The following is a 21,145-nucleotide window of genomic DNA, read 5'->3' as shown; positions in this document are numbered from 1 at the left end:
CCTTCATTGTAATCGATGCAAATAATCAGTAAAAAATCAATTATCTAATACAAGACATGTCAACACTTTCTATTTTCATACTAAAACATACACATGAAGAATCAGAATAAGTGTGTATATAACAAGCTACATAATTGCTTAAATACAGGCACAGTGATTAATCAAAGTAAGTATAACATTAAGTGCAAAGGCTATATTTAATTAAAACTCTATCTCAATGGTAATAAAGGAGGTTAAACCTTTCTTTACAAAATGATTAAGTACAAATGCAAAACAGTTAAAATGAGGCTTACTGTTGGCTGATTTAAATCATGATTAAAATCAGATTTACAATGCTTTGAATCAAATCGAAGTACACAGTACATGGGGAGGTAACTATTTTGTTACACCCGGAGGCCGTACATTTCTTATCTGGAGTCAGATGTCAATTTTACATATCATACCTTGAGGAAATGCAAAGAAGTTGGAGAGGGCTGAGAAGAAAAAGAAGAGGAGTTAGAAAAGATGCACCAAAAGAAAAGGCTGAAGAAGTTGTATCTGTTCATCATAGAAAAGAGAAGTCAAAGATGTGATATTAACTGTCAATGTGTAAAATGCTGTTATAAAGAGGATGGTGATCAGCAGTTCACCATATCCACCAGAGCAAGGAAAAAAAAAAGGATGGAATTCAGCGACCAGCAAGGGAGATTCGGTTAGGTAGCAGGAGAAGCTTTTGAACTTTAAGAACTAGTTATGCACTAGAAAAAATGGGTGGTAGACTCTGAACCACAAGTCTGCCTTAGAGCAGGTTAGACAAAAGTCTACCTGGGAAGACCTGCTCCGTCTGACCTGGGGGAGAGCAGAGGACAGACCAGATGACCTCCTCCATGACCTCTCCTCCAGCTTACCCTTACAGTTCTGCTGGAGCTTCCTAAGACTTGCTGTGTCTCTTAGAAACCCAGCTGCGGGAGGCAGGTGAATGCGTGAGAAAGCCAGATTTCGTTCAGCAAAGAATTAAGTTTCCAGTCCTGAGGGCTGCGGACAAAAACTTCAACTCGTGACGTTGGTGCAGCCATTAACTACTGAACAAAAAACAGATTAAGAGAGCCAAGTGCAAGTTTTTAATCTCATGATACCCTTCAGCAGGAACCTAGTTAGCGCTGCATGGCCTAGGCATGTGAATACCCAAAACATTTCTATTACACAGCTCATTCGGACCTTTCTCCTCCTCTGAAACATGCAGCTCTGAATGACAGGTTATAACCAACACGTCTGATTTCTTTCTCCAGTGTGGCTTTTGCACAAAACTTTTCCTTAAAAGAAGTCCACTCCATGTCATGAGGAGCATGTTCACTCAGCATGAGCAGAGGAGCACTCTTAGCTTCAGACAATTACTGATGGGAAAAGGAAGGAGATGTACGACTAACCTGGCATTTGCCAGGCTTCCAAAGAACCTAAGAGAGATGCATCTCTCTGACTTTCAAATTTCCCTGCCACAGTTTTCATCTCTTCTTAACTTAATCAGCCCGTGCATCCTCTTTATCACTTAGATTTACAACCGTCAGTGCCTAGTTGACCAGCAAATTCTTCTCCATATCAGATATTTAATGATTATGTTACATGATTAGGGACTCAGCTGTCAGATGACATTTAAAATCATAGACATTTAATGCGGTTAGCCCCTACAATGGCAAAACCCCCCGTAGCTGATAATTTTACTAAATGATTCCTCTTTTTAGTTACAATTTCGAGGAATGATCCGTATGGAGCAGCCCAGGAGTTGCACAGCATGATAGCAACATTAGAAACTTTTCTGTTCTTTACATGCCTGTAAGAGATAATATACAGATAATATAACCAAGAGCTTTATGACATGGTGCACAAAAATATTCTGTTGCGACACGAAAAAGACCATTAAAATTCCATTTAAATGTATATCTGAATATAATCCCCAAGAGTAAGTCCACTGAGAGATTAACGTTTACTTGTGCTTTCTAATTGGTATACCCTAGAAAACAGGAGTCGCATTCTCCCTTCAAACACAGATGTTTACACTCCCCTTATGCTTTTATCACTAACGGCAGCAATCTTGGCCAGTGGACAAACAATACACTTCGGTTGCCATTAGGTTTGGCAATCGGCCAAGAAGACTACTCACACGCGCAAAATTACGTTCATTTATGACTGTTTGCAGGATTCATTGTCAAAGAGGGTCCTTTTGGAAAAAGCCCTTCTAGTTTCCTAAAAGTCACTGAAAAAGCCAAGCACAATACTTGTGCGGTAAAATAATACAGAAGAGTAGTAATAATTTAAAAACCCCTTTTACGTCAAGTCCTAGTAATTTTCACATGCATTCTCTTTGGATTTTCTTAAATAAATGTCCAAAAGATGTAACATGCTGAAATCTGGATCACGATTTTCATGAGATGCCTTTAGCATCATCTCTCCCCTCTCGCCTAAGGTCACAATGAACACCTTAAGCTCTATTAAGACTGAAGAGACTCATCAGGGGGAGCTGAGTTTCTGATGGACAGAAACAACTGCAAGTTGTTTCTTGTGCAGTGGAATATTCAGAAGGACATTCAGAAATTACAAAAAGGCAAAGTTTTATACTTAAAGTGAGAGGGTACTTACAGTAAATGCAATGCATTAGGATATTAGACCTCATTTCCTCTAGCCATTCTCTGAACAGCTGAAAGAGACTTAAGGAAATGAGTCAAAATCCTGGAAGATGTTTGTATTAGATGAAAAAGAAAACAACATCTGTAAAATCATGTGTCACACAGAGAGCAAGACAATGTGCAACGCTTGATCTCTGCAATGGCATTCATCTTCATGGACAGAGAGAAAAAGCTGAAAAGTGGCTTAACCTTGAGCAATTACTGCCTCTCTTCTACAAGATTGATATGAGATTAGATCGGTTGTCGTGTATTGTAGATAAACATATATGTTGTTGAAACTCCTTGATGCTATGCGGTTCTTGTTTCATCCAGAATTTGTTATTTTCTTACCTTCAGATTACACCAGAGTGTTGACTGAAAGTTCAGGCTAGAAAACAGCTTTCTTTCAAACTACAAATGCCTAATATTTGGTATTTAGTTTGACAGCTCCAGATTTGCCTTAAAAATCTTTTGAATAGCTTGCACTAAGAATTACAGTTCAGACAGAAATACAAAGACTATAGAGGTATCATTAGAGTCTCTCACAACAGATCAGAGAGAGAAAAGGATAAGTTTCACTATGACAAACTCCTACCAACTGGAACATGACTCAGATGTGACTCCTAAGGCCTGTCCTAGCTCGTGTTTACATGTGCTAAAGACATATCCTTTCCAATTCCACCTGTGTCCTGGTGCAATACATCCCTTCTGGGGTGACTCAGGATCCTTTGATCAATCCAGGCACCTGCAAAGCGGTGTTACTGTTTGGACAATCAACGATAGGTTTCTGGGAGGGCTGAAGCGAGGTGGAAAACCCTCAGAGCGCCAGTATAACCCAACAGTACTACAGCTGCAGTCATCTGTCAACAAGAGGTTCTCTCTTGCAAAATGAGCACATGGAAATGCCTCCAGTCTCTATGAATGGTACTTAAACAGGATGCAAATGGGAGTCTCACTTCTTGCCAAATTTATCACATTCTTTATTATAAAGCCTGAAGAAAAATCACTTACGCACTTGCTGGGAGAGGGTTCCCAGTTGTAACGGAAGGAAAAAGAGTCGAGTATTGAGCAATCTTTGACATTTCCATTCTGCTCCTGGCAGTGGCCTTGGGCCACGTTTCTGCGCAGGAGAATCTGCACTGCCGCAGGGGAGGGAGGAAAAGGAGAAGGAGAGAGCAAAGATGGAAACGGGGAAGTAGGGAGGGCAGGGTACTCAGACAGTTTACAGGGGTCAAGGCAGCGACTGAGTGACAGCAATTAGAATCCTCATCAAGTTCAATCTTTCTCCTTCAAGCCTCCTCCCTCCCGGCTGACAGGTAGCAGGAAGCATTATGAAAACAGACGTTCTTCCCTCTGGGCACAGGGAGAGCCTCCTATTACTCTGCAACCGACTGAAAAAAAAAAGGCTATATTGATGGATGCTGAAAGGAATCATGTCCAGTCTTCCATGACCGCAGGATGGAAATGCCACAGAGACTCTGGCAGAGTACTGGGGGGTGGGGGACAGGGTGAGCCTTGGGGGAGGACAGGAGAGGCACAGAGAAAAGATTGTTCCAGAATATTGCATAAAAGGAGGACTAGGCAATCCCCAAATGCAGGCAAAAGTGGAAGCATATGTTAGGATGCAAGAAAAACAAAAAGTAGGAAGGGACTGTGGACACAGCAGATGAATGGTTTACCCTCCGAGAAGCTACATTAAGCTTTGTTTTCTACATCCTCCTTCCCTATTTGCAACCAAAGGAAGAAGCTCTTGACTAAATGCCAAAGAAGGATACTTAATATAAATTTGTATACCGATAAACAACAGGATAGTCTCAATAGGGACTGTGGAGATCATCCAGTCCAAGCACCTGCACTGAGGCAAACCCAAAAGTAACCCAGGGTCACGGTAGCTCCAGAGCAGTCCAGCACAGCAGATCAGCTCTGTCCTGCCTGTCACTTCTCATGTCCCCTGCGCCCCTGCCAGGACACGAGCCATCATCTGATACCTCCTCCAGCACAAAACTAGCCCAGAATATTCCTACATCTGTGTGATACATAGATGATGTGCACACGTACCCACAGACAGTTGTCTTTTGCAACAGCAAGTCATTTATGCCTACCACACAGTGTATTTTTGTCTACACAAGTTTGTCTGATGTGCGCCTGAGGTGAAATGTCTCCTACAAGTAAGTGTCTGAACCCAGAAGCAGAGGAAGGATCACAAGAAAGATTCCCTCCTTGCCTCTCCAGTACTCTGGAGCCTGCATCTCATGACTTCCAGGAGATGCTGCCAGTCTGACTTGTTTGTCAAGCTTTCCTTCAGGACAGTCTAACCATATGATGAGGGATAACCTTCAAGAAATACATGAAGTAAAGAAAGTGGTGGGTATTAATAATTTCAACTTTTTTTTCATTTATTTCGAGGAATAGCCCATTGGTAGGAGACCTTTCTATCCCTGTGGCCACAGCACTAGCATTTTGCAGATGTATGTGGGTATTTCTAAATAGGAAAGTCCAAATTGTCAGATATCACACTCTACCAATAAACAAAAGGGAGAAAACCCAAAAAGTCACCCAAACAAAGCTATTAACAAAAATGTTCATAAATCAACTACTGCCCCCCTCACATCCCATAGTAAAGTGCTTACAATGAAGAAGCGTAAATTGTCACTACTGTTAGTTCCTGGTATTTTAGTTTTATTTGCTCCCAGCAGCGTGGGCAGAGACTTGTGGAGCCCTCCCCAGCTGCTCTCACACAGGGTGCTCTGCAAGGCTCCTCTCTGCTGGTGGCAGCAGACGTTAAACACCTAGCACCGTGCATCGCTTCCCTGGATCCTCAGTTTGCTCTTAGATAAGTAGGAAAATAACCTTTCACGTTATCTGCTTTCAGACTTCGGTGCATAGGGCCAAATCCCTCCCTGGGTGCCACTCCTCAAACACTAGCAGCGACCTCCTCACGGCACCTTCCTCTGTAGATCTCCAAATGCCTCTTAAGCCTACAAACCGTGCAACGAGCTGCACGGCAACTCCGCAAGCCATGTGCAAAGTTGCCCAGCACTGCAGCCAGATGCTGTATTTAAGATCGCTAGCCCTGTGCGCTAGGGCTGTGAGGTTAGGCAAGGAAACCCCCTTTTATCAAGGAAGTGGAAGGGAACCTTTGAATTTATACCCGGCTCATCGAAGTTTTAGCCCTGACAGACCTCCCGAAGGCCTGACCGGCACCGCTTGCCCTCCTCTTCAGCGCGGAGGATCGGCAGTACCGGAGCTGACCGGCTCCGATGCCTTGTCCCGCGGTGCGCCGCCTGCCCGGCCCCTCCGGACCGCGGGGCGCCGAGCCGACCAGCCCCCCCGGGCAGGCTTCACCTCTGCCGGGGAGCGCTGGACACCTGACGGCGGCGGCTCGTTCCCTGCCTATTGTTCAACGAGCACTCGACCGCGGGGACATTTTGTACTGATTACCAGATAGTTTATTGTCAAAACAGCCCGGCCGGGGGAGGCGGCGGGGGGGCTGCCTGCCGGCCCCTCTCCCAGCCCCGGATAACCGCGCACTGCAAACAAAGGACTTTTTTTTTCCCCGGCGGGGCGTCCCGCAAAGGCGGCGCGGGGCGATGCCAGGGCAAGCGGCGGGCCGCCGCCGCGACCCCTGGCACGGCGCTGTCCCCGCCGCCCCCGCCGAATGGGCCGCCGGCGCCGAAGTTTTCCCCGCAGCCGCCCGCGCCTGCCCCGGCCCCGCCGCCCCGCGGGGCTCCGCGCCCGCCCGCGCCCGCGGCTCCCACCTGCGGGGAAGAGGCTCAGCAGCAGCACGGCGTGCGCCAGCTCCCAGGCGAGGTACGCGCCCTCCATGCCGCCGCCACCCCCCGAGCCCGGCGCGGCGCGGCTGCCGCTCGCACCGCCCGGCGCGCAGAGATGCCCGAGCCCCCGCGGGAGGGCTGCGGAGTACAGCCGGCCCCGCCGCGCCGCCGCCGGCTCCGCCTCCGCCGCCCGCCCCGTGCCGCGCCGCGCCGCGCCGCTCTGCGCGGCCCCCCGCGGCGCCCTCCGCGCCCCCGCCCCGCCCCGCCGCCACGGCCACGGGGAGGGGCGCAGGTGAGAAGCTGCCCCGCGCCCTCCTGGGGAAGGGGAGCGTCCTCCTTTGCCTCGGTGGGGCTTACCATGAAGACCCCAAATACTCCCCAAAATAAAATGATTTAAAGAAGAAAAACGCCAGGGGCCGAAGATGCACACAGGGCTGTCACGAGGGAGAGATCGCCCTTCTCACGGGATAGCGCTTCTGCCGTGCTGGGCACCTGCGAGGAGGGGTCGGGGCTGTGGGGCTGGGTAATGCCAGCGGGCAGCGTGGCCCGGGGGGGGAGGCCGCCGGGCTGCTCACGGGCGCTGGGAACAGAGGGAGCATCCCTCAAAGGGCAGGTACAAAGCCATTTGTCTAGCTCTAAAATCCTCACTGATAGCTCCTGGAGGTGTCACAGCAGATTCTATGTGCACCAAAGGTAACGCTTCTGCCCCGGCTCGCACCGCCAAGATCTCAAATTGTGCCCACTCTGGGCTGTCACCTATTAAGGGTCAGTCAGAGCACCAGAAGTGAGGCTTAGAAGTATATGCTGTGACACAAAAGGAAGGATTGAAAGAACTGGCTGGTTTGGTATGGAAAAGAGAAAGCTGACAGGGAGCTTAAACATGGAAAAGGTTCTTACAAAAAGGATTGTGAGCAATTGTTTTTCATGTCCCTCAAGGGCAAGATAAAAAGTAATCCATTTAGTTCTCAGCAAAAAAAAGAAATAGCTTAAATGTTAGGAAAGCACTTGCAAAGAATAAGGAGAATTTAGTCTACAAATGCATTGCGGAGAAGAGGTTGTGGAATCCCACAGAGGGAGTTTTTTAAGCACCGATGAGACGATTGACAAGGAGGATCTGGGAGCACTTGCTTACTGCAGAGCTGGAGCAGAGCTGCTCTTCAGGCAGAAACAATACAAACTACAGAAATGTCTACCTTTAACACTGCTTTGCCAGTCAGTGTCACACGCTGCTGAGGTGAAAGAAAGGTATATAGGTGACCCAGGCAAAGGAGTCATCCATGCATTCACCAGCTAGCTGCACTCTGCCCAGGTATGCACAGGCAGCACCCTAGCAGGCAGGTGGGGGAAGGACACACAGACTGTCAGAAAACCCATACCAACACTTCTGGATGTACAGAAAGATGTAGGGGACACATAGCAAAACCTTCACCCATGGAAAAGCATGAATGTAGACTTCTTGAAACATGTCGGTACAGATCAGAAAAGTTATTGAAGGTAAATTATTCCTCTTTTTTTCCTTCATCTTCTTTTCTTTTTCACTCCTGTCAGATTTTTTTCCAAGGTTAATAGCACTGTCCCATATGGTCCAGCATGAGATGAAAGTCTTGTTTTATATGTTTAAAATGGCGCTCTCCATTTCTTTACTCTCTTTCATCTTTGACAGCCAGTCTCTTTTGATGGGTGAATCCTTCCTCTGCTGCAAAATGGAATACATTTTTATTAGCACACCAACAATTTCAAAATCAAACATCATTTTAAAATCATGTTTCTCACTAGGTGCTAGCCTCATCAAATTAATTCTAGGTAGGGGAAAAAAACAGCTGAAATACTTAAATTTTTAGTGCACTCCAGATTTTCCAGGTGTCTTTGGATTTTGTTTTTGTAGGACAAAAGAAGGGAATTGGAAATTTTTTATATAAATACTTGGAGCATTTACAGTTTAATTCCTTAAAGATGCAAAGGCAGCGCACAATATGCTGTGAGAGGTTTCCATCTCTCATGTTCCTCTAATGTTCCTTGAAACATTATCAAGGAACATGTGATGTTGTTATTGTGACAGGTTTCTCCCTGTTCTTCTTGATTAGTGCTCTTTCAGTTAGTGGCCTGCCTTTATGTCCTGCACATCCCCGATCACATGAAGCCAAACTCCGCATGGCCCTGCATCATGTGCCTCATTTTCACAAGCATTAGCTGAATGTTAGACATCTCAAAATCAGAGTGGCAACAATATTCTCCGTGTTCTTTGCCTGGCTATAAATAGCTACAGTAAGTGGGAAACAAAGGTGAATTGGTTTTAACCTTGCCACTTCATTTATTTTTAATAATTATAATGATAAACGCAGTTGCCCTTTCCACCTCTGTCCAATGTATTGCACTGAATGCTATAAGTTCTCTCATCCATATTCTGTTTGCATTATAGAAGAAAAAGAAAGTTTCTTACGCAGTGGAGGATTCTCTTAGGTCTTTTTTCTAACTTCGTCCAAAATACGTGAGCTTAAGCCGAAAAGGGTCTTCTCTGCATTTGCAGCCAGCCTCACATGTTCCTCTCTTCAGTCATCACTATGGTACTGTGACAGTATGTTAGGACAGGTAGTGCCATCTTTCCTCATCATCTACTGGAACCAACTTGCAGTAGGTGGACATTTGGGGGCGGGGGGAACAAAAAAAGAGAGATCTACAGACTTTGGAGACAATGGATACAGTACAGATCTGGATACAGATTTGGAGATAAGAATCATAAGCTTGGAGAAATATATAAAACACTGTATTTGGAAAGCTCACTTCAGTTTTAAATCCTTGAAGTGATTTGACATTTATGGACCAGTTCCTTTGAATAGTCAATTCAAAAGATTGTTTTTACACATCCAGGGGACTGCTTACTGGAGAAAACATTGAATAGATCGATAATATTGGTGAGATTAAGCTAATGTCATTGAACAACTGGTGTCCTAATGAAGGACTTAGGTTATTTCTGTATCTGAATGAAAATGCATTTGGAAATTAGCTAGTTTGGTTGCTTCAAACAGTTTATTTGTCAGGGCTATGAAAACCTTTTTATTCTATCTTTACAGCATGAATAATCCGTGGGATCTATTTTATCTATGGCATGACAGATCTAAAGAGAAGAGAGGCAAATACCCTTCTGATACAGCCAATCAATGCCAGCTAGAATCCCTCCTGATAAATCCTGTGATAACGACTTCTTCTGTAAGGTTAGAGTTTCCTTCTTCTAAATTGCAGATTGATAGATCTTAGTCTGGGGCATCACTGTTGCATATAAACTGGCTGCCCCAGCAAGCCAGACAGCTCCAGAATTAACTCCTCTGTGATTCCTGAAGGCTTTGAGAAATTATGAGTTTGAAACATGTATTGATTTACCAGTGTTGTTGTAAAAGATATATAATCATTGGCATAAAAGTTTGTTAAGCTTTTTAAAAGTGAAAAGTGGTTAAAATTCTGCCTTGTGCATTCATCTAAAACAGCATTTCTGAAGCGTGGCTGTCAGGAATGTCATATGACCAACGTGCAAAAAATATGTACTCAGCACTCTGCTCTATCTTAATTTTAATCGACAAAACCATAGCTGTGAATTTTCCAAGCCTCTTGTTTATTAATAAAAAAAAAAAAAAGTGAAATCTGGGGGTCTAAACTGTTATGGCAAGGTATAATTCAGCTGGACCTGTTTTCTGGAAGCCTGGAGATTTCAGGACGTCCCATTGCCTTTAGTTTTATTAATGTCCAGTCTTCTACATCCTCACACTGACATGTAAGGGTGGGTGAGTGGAGAAAACTGGTAGTATTTGATAGGCATGTGTCTCAAGATTTTATCTGTCGATGGTGGGATTTTAATGTCTTCCATGCAGTTTAACTGAAGAAACTTCTGCTGTTTTTAGCAGGGATGACACTAAAATTAATGCAGATCAAGTGGACACCTTTATCTCAATCCCCCCTGGAATATGAGCCTTCAAATTGAATCCATTCAGTCTTACTAAAGTGGGAGGTATCTCTCATTCCCTTTTAATCCAATTTTGTGAAATACTCAGTAAATCCTATTGTGCTGTGATCTTAAATCAGCATCGCTATCCTACTTAATTGAAGAGTTTTCCAGTATTGAATGTCAAGAGCCGAGATATAATCGTCATTGAAGCTTGAAATATATGCTGTTTTTAAAGACGTCTCGCATTATCACATGCATAGCACACTATTGTAAAAACTGTCTTATCGGTATAAGCTTAAGTGGAAAATAAAGGCTCTAATCTTCTTGATAGCATTTTTTGTCAGTTTATAGCCTGCAATCTTACTAAGAAAAGAGATTTGTCTTTATGAACTGCCAAGTACGGTTCTTGCCTTTATCACTTGCTGCTTTATTTGTACAGGCCACTGTTGAGAGCTGACTCCATGCAGCAGCTTAGGTCTTTTCAAGTGTTGTTTTGTCTTATTTCATTTTGTTGCTGGGTTTTTTTTTAAACGAGTTTAACATATCAAAATAACTGTGGAGAAACAGCTGGTTTGGCTTCCTCAAAAGCGTTCTCCTTTCCCAGCTTGCTGCTCTTCTCATCCTTCCCTGGCCTTCCTACGCGTGGCAGCTTTGGGCTGCAAACCTGGAGAGCCTCGTCCTTGCCCTCTCTGCCTGCTCCCAACAGGATATTAATGCCTTGGTTGCTGAAAACATATCCAGGCTCTGCATCTCGTGACAAGAACTAACATTGCTTTGCCATTCATAAAGAGTCCTTCTGTGTTTTCTTACAGTGCTTTGCCGTATCTGAAACCTAAATAAATGGCTAGAGAGGGTTTTTGTCAGGCTTTTTTCTTCTGAGGTGATTAAAGCCACATGAGATCCAGTTGACTCCTTTGGCATTTTTGTTAAACTGCACTATTTTGCATATGAATTTGGGGATCAAGTAAGAAGAAAACGAAAACAAAAGCAAAAGAACCCCCTTGATTGAGATGATAAATGTCAAAAGTGTGATGTGGAAAACAGGGTGCTTGTCTTGTCTGTGTTCCCTGAGTAGATAAACTGAAAAACTTGTTTGTTTTATCATGTCTTGTTTGTCTCATCGCCTCTCAAAGTATCTTTCTTTAACCTGTTTTAATCTATCACTATTTAGGTGTGTCATAAATTGGTTGGATCCTTTTTAGCCTTGCAAGGCATCTTCCAAGTTCTTTAGGTCCCATTTTGTTTACATCTTTGTCTAGTTTGCAGAAATGTGTCGGTTTCCCTTTATTCAGCTTTAAAAATTGTTCCTAACCTGGGTTGTACTTTATGGGCAAGCAGCCTCTCTTGACTCCTCCTGCCAGTGCTTCTCTCACATGTCTGGCCTGGAGCACTCAGCCTTTGTCAGGGGAGCATCATATGAGCCTCCCGCTCTCTCCCGGTCCCATCCTAGGTGCCCGCTCTGCCCGTCTCCTTGTACAGAGTAAGGCGAATTTGTCACAACCCTGCCACCTCATCTGGAACAAGGATATCAGTATCTGGCCTTAAAACCAACTGTTATTTATTAGAGTCAAAGCATTTCAGAGAAGACACTTCTTAAAATAGTAAACAGGCTGCACATGTGACCCATTTACTATTTTTCATAGAAAGACCAAGAAGCCTGGTCTCCCTGTCTGCTTCTCCACAAAGCTTGTCTCAGTTTCTGCTCGCTTTTGTTCAATTCCCAGGATGGCCATGGGCAACTGAACTTCTTAGAGACCAAGGCACGTTTTAGTTAGCATCTCTGTCTTTGAGCAGGTAACTCCCAGCTTCGGTAAAGCAAGGCTTGCCGTTTGCTGCAGATGCATGAAGTATCCCCACAGCTAAGAGCTTCTCCATCGCCTCTCACTTCTGCCCCTGCAACTTTTTGAGTAACACCTACTAAATTAAAATGCTGTAGACGTCGTTGCCCTTCTGTATGGGGTAACCCTTCCGTAACCCTTACCAAGGCAATGCTGCAGTGTCTTAGGGGTCCACACAGCAGGTATGTACATATTTACATTTTCATTACAATCTATCTTCACAGTTCTTAGTAACCAAAAGTGTCTAAGAGATTATTTTCCTATCAGTCTTATTGCATTTTCATACAGCTATCTTGTACTGCCAGAGGCCTTTGGGGCTTTTTTTTTTCAGCTATGTATATTTGCGAATGCGGTGTATATTATAATCCCCAAGCCCCGCTTCGTGCTGATAGCAGGAAAAACATACCCACCACTGGGAGAGTAAAGGGCAGTCAAAGGAGCCTCCCTGTTAGGAAGGTCATGCCCATCACATTTATCATCCAATCCTCTATTTTTTTCACCTGTAGAAGTTTTCTTCAATCTTTTTGAGAAGAGTTTTCAAACTGAGATGGTGCAGTCACCTTTAGAAATTTCTGTATGTAGCCTGTTATGTAGCGTGATTGAGCTTTTGCAGACACTTTCAACCACCTCCCAATGGATGCTGGCTGTCCCGGCATCCTGGGAAGGCCTGGAATTGCACCTTGGTGAATTTGCATTTTGATGACTTAGTTTGTCCAGGCTGGATAACCAAAAAGAAAAAATCAGTTCGTGGAGATCCTGGGAATAAAAATTGTATTTGTCCCTGTGAGACAGGTGTTGTAAAAGCCTGCTATTATTAATGAAATCATCTAGCTTTAGAAAGCTTGTGAATTTGGACCTTAAGAAGCAATATTCTATTAAATTAGATGGCTACTTCTCCTTTTTTCTCCTCCTGTTCTGCGTTTAAGCAGATTTACTGGGGCCATATCGGTTCAGCATGCTCAAATTCAGTCAAATGAGTTTTAGGATATGTTTTCTGGGACCATTTTCCTATTTTTTCTCTGTTCTTTTAGGGAGTTGATATTAAAATGATGCATTGCCAGGTGTGCAATGTTTATCTAGATGTTTCTGCACATTTGTCTGATATGGAATATAAACAACTGCATTAGTGTAAAAAATACATTCTAAAGACTATATCTGGTTTTGTCATGGTATGTTCAGCTGATTCCTTGTTGTGTGTTGTTTCTCCTCCTGAATTCAATAGCCCTGCTGGCAAACCCCTAACCCCAGCTGCCGACCCTGCATAAGGCCAGGCTCTGGCTTGAGTACAACTTCACATGCTCAGAGGACTCTGCTATTAGGAAGTGACGCCCAGCAGCTGCACCAAGGTGCGTTCTCAGAGCTCACCAGCTCTTTGCACCTGCAGTGGAAAAGCCCTGCCTTCACTTCTGCCAAACTTAAATCTTACAGATAGTTGTATCTCAGAGCCTTCCTTCCCTGCCCCAGGTTCCTTAATTAACTGCCTATAGAGCCTTCCCCACTGATAGCCAGCTGCCTTTGGGGAGGGAGCTGTTGTCACCTGGCAGCACACAGGACCAGTTTGAGACAGGAAAGTGTCCAACTAAAACTGAGAGTTGGGATTCTTTGGTGTTCACATAGAAATTACAGAGCGTCCCATTGCTACCTGCTCCTTGTTGGAAATAATGCAAATGTATAGAATCATAGAATGGTTTGGGTTGGAAGGGACCTTAAAGATCATCTAGTTCCAACCCCCCTGCCATGGTCAGGGACACCTTCCAATAGACCAGGTTGCTCAAAGCCCCATCCAACCTGGTCTTGAACCTTCCAGGGATGGGGGATCTACAACTTCTCTGGGCAACCTGTGCCAGTGCCTCACCATCCTCATATTGAAGAATTTCTTCCTTATATCTGATCTAAATCTACCCTCTTTCAGATTAAGGCCATTACCCCTTGTCCTATCACTACACGCTTTTGTAAAAAGTCCCTCTCCAGCTTTCTTGGTGGCCCCCTTCAGCACTGGAAGGCTGCTATAAGGTCTCCCCAGAGCCTTCTCTTCCCCACGCTGAACAACCCCAACTCTCTCAGCCTGTCTTCATAGGAGAGGTGCTCCAGCTCTCTGATCATCTTCGCAGCCCTCCTCTGGACTTGCTCCAACAGGTCCATGTTCTTCTTACATTGGAGGCCCCAGAGCTGGATGCAGTACTCCAGGTGGGGTCTCACGAGAGCAGAGTAGAGGGGGAGAATCATCTCTCTTGACCTGCTGGTCACGCTTCTTTTGATGCAGCCCAGGATACGGTTGGCCTTCTGGGCTGCAAGAGCACATTGCTGGGTCATGTTGAGCTTCTCATCAACCAACACCCCCAAGTCCTTCTCCTCAGGACTGCTCTCAATCCATTCCCTGCTCAGCCTGTATTTGTGCTTGGGATTGCCCCGACCCATGTGTAATGTCAATTTTGCAGCTAGGGAGCCCATTACCCCTGTAGGCGTACGGCCTTTCTTGCTGAGGGGATGTGCATCCACTGGGACTTGGCTTTCATAGCTGATAGCGTGGTTTCTGTGTCTGCCTCCATCCTGAACTACTCCTGTGCCATGCAGGCCTGCGTTTGTCACATTGGTTTGCAAGACACTGGCCGTGAAATAGGCTTAGGAAGGTCCTGACCCTTCTCTCCCTAATTCTGTCCCTTGCTGTGACACTTTAACTTGCTAGCCCTTTGTTTTGCTGTCACAGCTATTTTGAGGAACCGCAGAAAAGGTTATTTTTCACCCCTAATCTAGTCCGTGATCTGGTTTACTGTGTGGCTTTGCAAACAGGTCTCTGCCAAACTGAGGGAGGGAAAGCGATGAGAACGAGCAGTGAGAAGGAACTTATGCTGGCTTGCTGCCAAAGCCAGCACCTCGCAAAAGCAAACTCTTGTATTCTACAGGAGCTGGCCTTTAAATACAAAGTAAATGCCATAATGCCTCTATCTGAAGCCAGGTGTGAAGGTGCTTACAGGTGATTTCCCCACTGGAATGGGGGAATGTAGATGGACACCTATAGCCAGGGCAGTTCAAACAATGCAAGGCAGCAGCTGGCTCCTCCTAGGAGTGGCTATCTTGGTTATCTCGGAGCTATTTCCCCTGCCTCACGTCAGCTGGCCGATTGTTCTGTGCCCAGTCTGGGCTGCTGCTGCTGCCGCCGCCTTTATTTATCCTTATATTAAATGTTATACAAGATGTCGGTTATAGGTACAATCTGTTAAATGCATGATCTCTGATGTGTTACCAGCCCTCTCTGTACAGCCCACATATGGCCCATTGTTAACACAGATGTCAGCCCAGGAACAGCTTGCTTATCCCGCTACACCTCAGAGAGCGGGCAGCCCTTCCCTCCCAGCTTTCGCTAGAGTTCATGTGTCAGAAGCAGATCATTTGTTTGGGGCTTTGGGGATGAAATTAGTATAGCAATTAGGATGTGGCTGTGGCAAACGTCCACTCATTAGTCTATGACAATGTGCACTGGATTTATGACAGTGACAAGAAGTCAAAATAACACGATAGGGTAGCTCCTTTCAAAGGCAAATTTAACAGGTGCTGTTTGCTGAATCTGAGTCAGAGTCTCAACCTGGGGTTAAATCTTGGGGTATTATTATCTGTAGAACCTCGATGCCATGTTAATAATTCTCACTGCACAATCACTGTACAGCTGATAAGCAGAAATATGCAGAAAATGTTGTAAATAATATTTAGAATTCTTCTTTCATCTTCACAGATGATTTCTCAGTTTCTCTAACACAATTATATGATGAAGTGTGAGTCATTTTGACCCTTGAAAGCCTGGAAGAACATTAGCATCTCTAGTTCCTTTCCAAACACCTCAGAAATCCTTCTGCAAACAAACATTGGAGATATCCAGAACTAGCAACACATCACAGCACTTGGGTTAATGTTTGGCTGATACTATCAGCCACCAATAAAATAGAAAACTGCAGCCTATGTTCAGGGTCCTGGATCAGCATGTCAAATGTCCATTCATTTTGTATTCATGTCATATTGCCGTGTGGTCAGCTACATTGGATAAAATGTTATTGATTGACAGCTCATTGAGTTTTGCTTCTCTCAGTTCTTTAATGAAGACAGGATCCCTATTGAAATGAGCCAACTGAGGCTAAGATTCACCTGGGTCTAAGCTAGATGACTAGGTGCTGTCTATATCCAGTGCAGAAATACAGGCACCTCTGGAGTGGTAGTCACCCAACCTGGTGCAGGTGGGATGAGTCATCCTCTGGAGATGTCTTTCTCTTCCTCAGAGGGAATCTAGACAACTGAAAGGTGGCTGAAAGTATGTGAAATTTGCATATGCTGTTTAGTCTCAAAGGTTAATAGCCATTTCCTTTAGATGCCTGAAAAACAATAAGGTGGATGAATACAATCAATGAGTTTCCTCTGTAAATAAATCCAAAGCAGAACTAACAAAATATTTAGACATGGACTCAGTTACAAGCACAGATCTGTCTAGGTCTTACATCACTACCAGCTACGTTTCATATCACTTCGCCGTTTTCAGCTGTGAATGGCACAGCCTTAAAGAGGTCTGCAGGTCTCCTTGATCAGTGGGAAAAAAAGGACCCTGCAGCTGCCATATGGCGCTGGGATTTGGGAGCCCCCTTGCGCTGCCCCACTGGAGAACTTCAGTGAAGTTTCTCTGTGCCACAGTGTCTCCAGCTATAAAGTGCACTGACCTCCTTTGCAAAATGCTTTGTGCTCTGTGGCTAGCAAGGGCACCATAGGAGCTAGGTATTCGCCTTCCAGAGCAGTTACTGAGCATCTCCAGTGCATGCAGCATTCATTTCCAGTATGCCTCTGGGCCTTGTTAGCTGGCTGGTACGTATTCCTCCCTGAAGCTCCTGTCCTTTCTTTGCATCAAAACCAACTTTGCACAAAGGCTGTGGATTGCAAACGCCCTCTCACGCAGTTTCCTACCAGTACCTTGCCTGAATGGTCTTCCTTCCATTAATGGTGGTGTGGAGCAAAGAGTATTTCCTGATGGAGTCAGCAAGCCCAGCAACTGTATTTGTAGGTGACTTGGTGCACACTGCCATGCTTAATCCTCTAGGAGTACTTGTAACCCAACGAGACAGGGTGTAACTGGGTGTTTGTAAGCTGGACTAGCAGCAGTAGTAGGTATCAGAGCCTTCTGCATGCCTGCATTACCATGATGCCCCAACACCACGTATTATCAAACTGGTTGTGCTGCTGTGACTTGCGCTCGGCTCTCTCCCCTCTGTTGTGCTAGGCAAAGGTGTGTGTGGCCACATCGTGGATCCAGGCAGAGAACTAGCCTAGCTGAAGTATTGCTATAATACAGAAAAGGGAGGTGGAGAACAGGATTGCTTAAATTACCACCACTGTCAACGAGATGCATCGTGGACTGCAGCCCATGCAGTTGTTTTCTAGGTCTTCGTTGTCCCCTAGAGCTGACAACTTCTGGCCACTGCCTCTGATAAAGTTTTCAGTTCCTTCAGCTAGACTGTAGTTCCACATAGATTTTTTAGTTTCCTTTTGCCAAAGATGTTTGAGATAAATTGCAGCTCCTTTTTCACAGACATACGGAAGGAGACACAGGGAATGCTCTTCTCAGCTCATCTGCACTGAACCTACTGCCGGCAGGCGCAGAGCATCCCCAACAGGATGCACTTTGGGGCAGGAGAAGGGGAGGAAGTGGAGATGGCTCCCCAAGCAGTCAAAAATACTACGGGATTACCTTTCCTACAGTTGCAGCAAGCATCTGGCCTCAGGAAGCTCTGCACGACAGACAGGCAGCGTTACATGTTTCAAAACGGGATTTCCTACTGGCACTAGCTCTTGAGTGCGCTCCAACGTACGCCCAAAGCTCTCGCATCTGTACCCGCTCGCTGGCGGGCTGGGAGCAGAGCCTTAGTGCTGCTTGTGCCTTGTCTGCAGGATCCCCTCTGCAGGGGGTATTACCAGAAAGCTGTTACCCCGGCTTGTATGACCTATTTATGCTGCTGTCACTACATTAAATAGCATCATCAGAAGTAAACCTGTCTTGGAAGGACCATGGAAGTGAACCATTTGTGCACAAATTGCTGGTAGACATTAGTACGTTCTCAGGTATGATGTTTCTGAAAAGACACAACCTATATGTTATGTTTTCCACAGATGACTTTAATTCATATTCATTCATGGCCTTCTTGCACTGTTTGATTGACTGCAGCTGGATAAAAAGGAAAATGTTTGCTAACTTTTTTTTAGCCAAGTAGGCAACAGTATCTCAATTTTAACAGCAAGCATATCTTTAGAGAGCATCTTTTTGTTAAGCAAATTATTACAGATTTTGCCCAATCTATAAAAGAGCAGTTTCACTGTTCTTCTGATTCTCTTTCACTTTTATGATAATCTGAACGTTTATAAGACAAGATATCATTTAGATGTTCAAAATAGAACCGTATTTTTGGACCGTGACATCAGTTTTTATGCCATTTCACTCTATTTTGAGCTACATTTAAAAGTTCTTTTTTAAACAAACTGTATCTAATTTCTGTGCTAAATCAAACCAACCAGCAGGGAATGTTTTTACTTTTAACTAGAATGTCATTAAAGTCAAGACATGCAAGTACAATGCAGAATTGTAAGACATCTCCGCAAAACAAAAAAGAATTGACTGCAACGTCTTTGTCTACACTAGAAATGGTTTTTTTTTGGTAGAGAAATGCCGGCAAACCCTCATGAAGAATCACTGCTTGCACCAAAATAAAGTGATTTCCCACTAGAGCTTCTTCCAGTTTTCTGAACAGAAGCAGCAATACCAAGAACAATTTTGCCAGCCCAGCAGCATTTGTGAGCATTTGCTGAGAGCTGTGTATTATTGACTCCTACTTGACATAATTATTCCAGCAAAAATTTTGGACCCAGCTAATGCTGTGATTAGGAGCTTAAACCAACAGAATTAGCGCAGAAGTGACATTCATTTTTACACATGGAGACAGTATGCAGAAAATGTGCAACATGTATTTTTTTCTTGTTGAATATTAAGTTTCTAAATAGACCAATGTTCCAGTTATTTTTACGAAACTCCATGATGGGTCTAAATTCCATTACAGTATGCCTTTAAAGGGCCACACATTACATATGTATGTAAGTAATATATATAACTTTGCTATGTCTTCAAACATATCATTGTTCTCAGAGAATATAGCCTGTGGCAAAATTGAAGTTTTGAAAAGCAACTTGCTTTTTGGGTTTACTAGACAAAGAAACAGTGTATGACCAATGTCTCTTACAGTAATGGGCGCTGCATTTTTCGCACTCAGCTAGCATAGAAAGGTTAAACTGTGTTTAACTAAAATCCTCCAAAAATTGTTTGTGTGGATTTCTCAGCCATTGATGACCCAGGTCAAAAATTCAGCCCCTGTGGAAGTATTGGCTTCAGCATGATGCCTAGACTGCAGGGCCCAAAAAAAAGTTGAGTGTTGAATTCCTCCCCCGGATGGTATTAAAGAAATGGAGCGTTACCTATGGCCCAGGGGAAAGCCGTAGTGTCTGGGACTTTGATGTCTCTGGCACTAGTCGGTGTTGATTAAAGACTGGGTATGAGCGACATTTATGAGAGGCGCATGACTGTGCTTGGTTGGCTGTAGAAAGAGTCAAATACTCAGAGCCTGAAATGATAGTCTTAGATCTCTACCTTTAATACTGTCCATGACTCACGGGTTGGCTCACAGGGTCATTCAGCTCTCTCTTGCGTTACTCGGGGTCTCCGCAGTTCCTGCTGCAGGACGATGTCTCGGAGAGCCGTGCTCTGGGGTGGGGCGAGGCCTGAGCTCAGTCTTTTGTGTTACTGATGGCTAGGACCTACCCTTTCTTCTCCTCCACCTGCTGCCTCACTTTATTGTGATTTTTCTTGTTTCCAGCCTCTCCTTCCTCTTTCCCAGCCTCCCATCTGCCTCTCCAGCCCCTTCTCCTGTCACTCTGCCTCACCGACAATAACAACTTTCAAAAGCTAAAAGTGGCGAGGACTTTTCCCAGGTTATTTCAATGCCTGATAAATATGAACATCTCTGCGGGCATTCAGGGCAGGATGCTGCTGTGAGCTGAATGTGAGAGGCTGCTCTGCATCCTGACTTGGAGTGTACATCCAAGTAGGAGAAAGTAAATCCCTCTATTCCCGGTATGCCTAGCAAATCTGCATCTCTGCTAACCCGAGGAAATCTCTCCCAGACACACATGAATTGCCTTCTTTGTTTGACCTGTTTCCTATCTATTAAGCAGAAGGGACTTCCCCCAGTTTCTTTCTGGTCTCTTTCATCTTTTCTTTTTTCTTTTTTTTTTTTTTTTGGCTTCTATATTCCATTATAAATAAGAATTTCCTAATTATTTCTGATCTAACCCCTTAAAAGTTTCATGTGATGATGACACAGTAAGGAAATGAAAGAAGGAAGATATATTTGTGAATTGATCTGGTCACCCTCAGGCTTTGAAGTGGGAAAAATTTAGGTCTAGGCAATCCATTTCTGATGTAAATGTTTCAGTCGTATATCTGGAGCCCCATTAGCGAAGGGGCAATCTGTCATCGGCTCTCCCTATATGAGATGCTTTATGCCCTTGTTCTGTGAAGAAAGAGTTGTAAACACAGGAGGTGACTATTAAATTGAGGGACTGAAAACACCACTAATAATGTTCGTTAACAGCAAGAGAATTACTTTTTTTTTTTAACGTAAAAGGGAAACATAGAGATTTGGTTTTATTGATATCTGCTAGATAAAAAAAAAACCAGCTATTAAGTCGCCACATAAATATATTTCCTTGCAACACGAGATGTGTAATTCCATGGAAACAAACACACAGACATAAACTGCAAAATGCTTGGGGGCATTTTTAACTTATCAGCATAGGAAAAAGGGAAAGTAAGTATAAATGTCACAGGAGCTATAACCAAAATTAAGAGAGCATGCATTGTGTTTAAATCTTATGGATAAT

At 44.3% G+C, this 21,145-nt stretch overlaps 1 protein-coding gene across 1 annotated transcript in view; it reads right to left on the bottom strand.

Moving 5' to 3' along the window:
• KIT (KIT proto-oncogene, receptor tyrosine kinase) overlaps positions 1 to 6,464 on the bottom strand; it is a 54,669-nt gene extending 48,205 nt beyond the window's left edge. Inside the window, exon 1 of the mRNA XM_075150558.1 lies at positions 6,398 to 6,464. Coding sequence (XP_075006659.1) covers positions 6,398 to 6,464 — 67 coding nt within the window. The remainder of the gene's footprint in view (positions 1 to 6,397) is intronic.
• Positions 6,465 to 21,145: the final 14,681 nt, after the last annotated feature.

The sequence above is a fragment of the Calonectris borealis genome, chromosome 4 (genome assembly GCF_964195595.1).
Source record: "Calonectris borealis chromosome 4, bCalBor7.hap1.2, whole genome shotgun sequence".
Taxonomy (NCBI): Eukaryota; Metazoa; Chordata; class Aves; order Procellariiformes; family Procellariidae; genus Calonectris; species Calonectris borealis.
The sequence above is the reverse complement of the archived record's forward strand: the minus strand, read 5'-3'. Positions and strand labels throughout refer to the sequence as shown.